This window comes from Engraulis encrasicolus, chromosome 21 (assembly GCF_034702125.1).
Source record: "Engraulis encrasicolus isolate BLACKSEA-1 chromosome 21, IST_EnEncr_1.0, whole genome shotgun sequence".
NCBI lineage: Eukaryota > Metazoa > Chordata > Actinopteri > Clupeiformes > Engraulidae > Engraulis > Engraulis encrasicolus.
Genome location: NC_085877.1, coordinates 29,469,334 through 29,474,764, shown reverse-complemented (window position 1 = coordinate 29,474,764; position 5,431 = coordinate 29,469,334). Strand labels below are relative to the sequence as shown.

Genomic DNA, 5,431 nt, shown 5'->3' with positions numbered 1-5,431 from the left:
AAAGCATACGGCCCCCTCTCAAACAGTCATTACCCGTTGACGTTCCACAGCTGGCATGTCTCGCTCTACTATCTGCCTGTCTCTCTGGTTCTCACGCGCACTAGCGTCTCACACATACACTGGCGCTCTGGAACTGGCCCGGGTAATAAAAATGAAGGGGATGTTTAATAGCTACTGTTCATTTCAACTTGCGTTATGATTTATTTTTTTAACTAAACTAAAACGATTTTATGATCTTCATTCCAGTTGGTAGGCTAAAGAGTATTAACACGGAGCCAACCAAAAGTTCATCCATGGTGAGCAAAAATAAACTACCAACAGCCCTACTCACATAAATGGCGAATATTTAAACGCCGTTCGTTTAAGGCACCAGTGGACACATTCAACCTCCCAATTTCACACAAACTCATTCGAGCTAATTTCCTCCATTCCTCAAGGGCTCACCACCACACATCCCATCACCACACACACACGCGCGCGCTCGCGCTGCACTGCGTCTCGGGCAATAATGTAGGTGCATGTGTTTGACATCTCCTTGTGAAATATTAAAGCTAACCGAATCTGACACTGATGACGCTTTTAATTAGCTGAAGCTGTCGGATCCCGTCGCGGTGTAATGCGCTCATTACCCTGCCGTGGAGATGAGCACGGTGGGACGCCGTTAATCCACACACAGCCTCTCGAGCCCAAGTACCAGAGGGCAATAACACGCCATCACCTCCCGGCGGTGGATCATCCATCCGCGGCGGGCCCTCGGCGTGGAGGAGAGCTTGGTAATTGATTGTCCTTGACTGCAGCCAGGTGCCTACGTCGCGGCATGAAACGCGGAACAAATCCGCACTTCTTCTGATGATGGGACACCCCCCATCCCGTTTGTCCGTTTCCCATCTTAGGCTCATCTTTGTCAGTGTTAATTCTACTCCTGTCGCGTTAAAATGAGCACTTGCGGTGTTCTTGGCTACTTTCAACACGTTGAATTAACAGTAAAACGTAGCCTGATATGCTTCGCCACCGTTTCCTCCACTCTCCCTTCTCTCTCTCTCACGCACAAGCACACACACACACACACACACACACACACACACACACACACACACACACACACACTCACACTCGTCGGTCTGCGAGTACCTTTACGAAAGCTAAGACCACACACTAGTTGCATATACAGGAAAAAAAATACAACTTTTACGCACACAGGTTAAGAAACTTGCGCGGCGGGGTGTCTAGCCAAAGTGAGAAGAGGTGGGGGAAAAATAAAAGAAAAATCTCACACACCGTGACTTAATGAGTTCTGTGCTCCCTTGCAAGTGGTGTGGAGGGCAGCTGTGAACAATTCACAAGGTAGACCTTGCTTAATCATCTCATAAGATGTTATAGAGTGCGAATGGAGTGGGGAAATGAGTGGATAGCCCGCCACACACACACACACACACACACACACACACACACACACACACACACACACACACACACACACACACACACACACACACACACACACACAGTGGGGGAATGAGTGGATAGGCACACACACACACACACACACACACACACACACACACACACACACACACACACACACACACACACACACACACACACACACACACACACACACACAATTCGGTCTACTGTTCTAGCACTAGCTGCCAAAGTAATATGCGTGTAGTAGGCCTTGACACGTCTCCACTACCGCTGGCCCAGCCATACAAGTGCTTTTGATAAAACCCCCTTTCCGCTTGGGAGAACTATGAGCAAAGTTACTGTATAAGCCATCTCCTCTTGTTGTTAAAATATAGAAAGACACACGTAATAGATAATGTCCATTTGAGGAATATAAATTTGACATGATATGAATTCAGTTTTGTCAATTGACGGGTCTTTTGTGACGCACATCCTCCTCCTTGAACCTTACCATCTCGGGAAGAAAGCAACAGACTCTATGGCACACACACACACACACACACACACACACACACACACACACACACACACACACACAGGCATCACAGTGGGCAAGAAGCGCGTTGACCCACATTCTGACAGAGTCGCCATGCACGTTTTGCATACCAACCCCAAACACACACACGCACACGCACAACAAGCGGCACTGTCCTTCTACTTAAACGGCCATATGACCGGCTACCATGGGTTATGTATGGACGTGTCAGTTGGATTATATACGGCCGGCTTCCTCTTGCTGTATATAACGTGCTGCTTCTGCTGCTTCTACTGTGTGGTCGACTAGAACAGCTGTGTAGGCTAGTCTGCATCCGAAAATGTAGGCTACTTTCATAGACAGTAGGCGCAACTTTTTTTGACATGTTTGTCCTTGTAAGGATTGGGGGAACTTTGTTTAAAATAATGGCTGGGTTTGTACTCAGTCCTCCCGGGAGATCACAACTGTCATCGGCCTTGAAACCGCCAGCGCTGGGGCCGTGGCTATTGTGAGAGAGGGCCTTGTGAGTTCCTTTGTCTGGCGGCGCGATTCTTATGCATGGACCCTTTACAAAAGCATCTGTTCCAATTTGTAGACCGAGGCAACTAATTGTCATCGGCCGGTTAAATATCAACACCCAGTTTGCTTGGGTGGACGAAACCCGGGACTGTATACAAAACAAGATAGGCTACTTTTTTTCTCTACTGTAGAACATTAATGGAAAGTTCTGGCTTAAGCGCCTCGTCAGGGGGAGCAACAGGTAGTTGGACGGGGGGAATATTTTGTTCAAAGCGGTTCTGTTACTTTTTAACCCCGGGCCATAGCACGGTGACCCTTGACAGGGGAGACCCAAGTGCATTTCAGTAAAAAAAAAAAAAAAGAGCCTAAACAAGCAAAGTGTCGGCGCCTGGTCGTTTGCTTTGGGGGTATTTTTCCTCTGGTATGTTGAATTACAATGTTGTGAGGAGTGCCAATCTGATTACAAGACATGAAAACTTTTTCTCCTCTTATCGGCAGAAACTTTTAATAAACTTCTGGCCTTTTTTTCAACAGCACGATCATTACAAAAGACTAGCCTACATGTGGTATTGTAGCCTACTATGTAAATCCAAACGCCAGCCAACCTAGAACAGTTTTTTTTATTGTTCTGAATTAATTCTGCAGACATAGCCAAATCGTCCTTTCTCCCCAAACTATACAGAAAATTACGCCTGAGTTTAATGGATTTTTCAAAACACTCTGTTTAAAAAAATACACAAGGAGATTTCAAAAAATATCCATTGTTTTCATCCGCTGTTGCTGTTGGCACTTTGCAAAGTGAACTGCAATTGAACACCACTAGTGAACAAACCGGCCGATTCGATTAGTTTCCTGACAATGACCTTTGGGATAAAGACCTAACCACATGATACAACCGCAAATAAATATGGAAATTGATTCACCATATGCACTTATTCATGTACTGTAGCCTATTCACACAAACAGAGGTAAAGTTTGTCAAGCGCGCACACGCATGACAGCGGAAAACAGGCATTGACATACCTTCTTCTGCTGCGGAGAGTGTGGATAATCCGGCGAGGCAGAGCCAGAGAGCGAGGACAACGATCCGCAGAATATGCTCCATTCTCCAGCTGTCAGTTTGGCGAACACCGGCGCTGTAAAAGCCTTGGACAGTAGCCTAGATACCTGGCGATCCCACAAATGTAGCCCACAATCTCCACGGGAACTTCAAAGTGTCCTTCACAACCTGTCCTGTCAGCTAGGCCGTGTCTCAACTTGAAGTCCCGTCTGCCACATCAGTAAAGGCTCGATGATCGGACACTTGTCTCTCTCGATGAAGGAAATATCACAACGCTTTGAACATAGGTTATTAAAAGGCGCATGGAGTTAATTGCGTATTCTGCGTAAAAGTCTCACACAGAACGAATTCAATATTTAATTTTTAAAAAGAGAGAAACCTTAGAATTGTAGTATACAACTTCAAATAAATAAGCCAACTAACTCAACATAAACTGCAGTTTACCATGTCCAAAAAAGCAGTCCGTTTTGTCCGAAAATATTATCAGTGTCGACTTGATAATATGAGACAGTAATAAAGGTCATCCTATAGCGCGCCGATGATGTTGTAGGTCCAGACTCTCTGAATCCAGTTTCGGTATGCTTTTCTCACACCCGCGGGATAGGAGGAAGCGGTTCTGTTCCCCGTGCCGGTTCTGGTAAACGAAGCCTACCGCAGCAGTCGAAAGGAACAGGGTACCCCGCTGCTTCCAAACCCCGGTCAGCCCGTGCCAAGCGATACCAACCCCTCTCTGACTCCTCTTTCCCGTCACCACGACCGCCGCATTCCACTCTTCTTTTTGGGGGGAAGCAAAACAAAACAGGCGGCTGCGGTTCGGGAACGAAACATCCACTGTGCGTGCGCGCCCCGGTCTGTAATCCGTCCCTCAGCAGTCCCGTTCGTGCTTTACAGCCCTCTGACGATTTTAGAAATGTGGCGGTGGTGCTTTCGGCTCGATGTAAACAGCCACCGCAAATAAACAAACACGTAAACGGCGCACGGACAGTCCACTCCAACTTTGTGTGTCTCCTGGTAGGGCGCCCTGGGCAGCACTGTTCAGTGGCAGCCGCGTGGATTTGGAGTTCCAAAGGCACCCTGCGCGAACGTCCCGCCCACATCCACTACAACGCACTCCTATTGGTCACCTGGTGCGTCTATCATTTCCCACAGATTTTGAGCATTTGAGTTACTTTTTGCCCGTGCTGCCAAATGCACTTACTATAATCCTGTGAATCACGTTTTAATTATGCTTCAGTTCAGATAGGCTAATAAAACAAAGTCAATGCAATACAATGGAGCAAAGTTTGCACAATGACATTTCCAGTTGCGTGTGTAGAATTGTCTTGTTATGTTCACCCTTAACGGCTGCAATTGACATTTCTCTTCCTCTGTCTCTGTCTCCCCCCCCCTCTCTCTCTCTCACACACACACACACACACACACACACACACACACACACACACACACACACACACACACACACACACACACACACACACACACACACAGTGAGTTGCAGCCCTGGCCGCAGGTGAGGTGAAGAGCGTTTGATGGATGCGCATAATTGTCTGGCTCTGTTTCCTTTGAGAAGATCTCGTATTTTCCTGCCCGCCTTAAAAAGGTTGACCTTATCTCCGGACCTGACGACTGACGTTTAGATATCGATTAATCAATGGTGCTCCATCGATCACGTTCCATCTCGGCGGCTCTTCTCTGAGTTGCCTAGCCGCGCTTACCTCGCCTCTCCCCGGCGGCAGAAAGTGGGACGAGTCGCTCCTTTCCACATGCTGGAGCCGCCTCGCACTAGTTGGTCTGATTAAGGTATTGATTCGTTCATCATTACGACAAAAAAGGCAAGACCGCATGAGGCAGACTGAAAAACGTTGGAAAGCCTACTTAATTCATTCCCGCTGTATGGATATTTTAACGAG

At 47.2% G+C, this 5,431-nt stretch overlaps 1 protein-coding gene across 1 annotated transcript in view; it reads right to left on the bottom strand.

Annotated features, from left to right (window-relative positions):
* The window catches only part of ephb4b (eph receptor B4b), a 95,113-nt gene extending 90,566 nt beyond the window's left edge, over positions 1–4,547 (bottom strand). The window contains exon 1 of the mRNA XM_063186543.1: positions 3,485–4,547. Coding sequence (XP_063042613.1) covers positions 3,485–3,566 — 82 coding nt within the window. The 5' untranslated portion in view covers positions 3,567–4,547. The remainder of the gene's footprint in view (positions 1–3,484) is intronic.
* Positions 4,548–5,431: the final 884 nt, after the last annotated feature.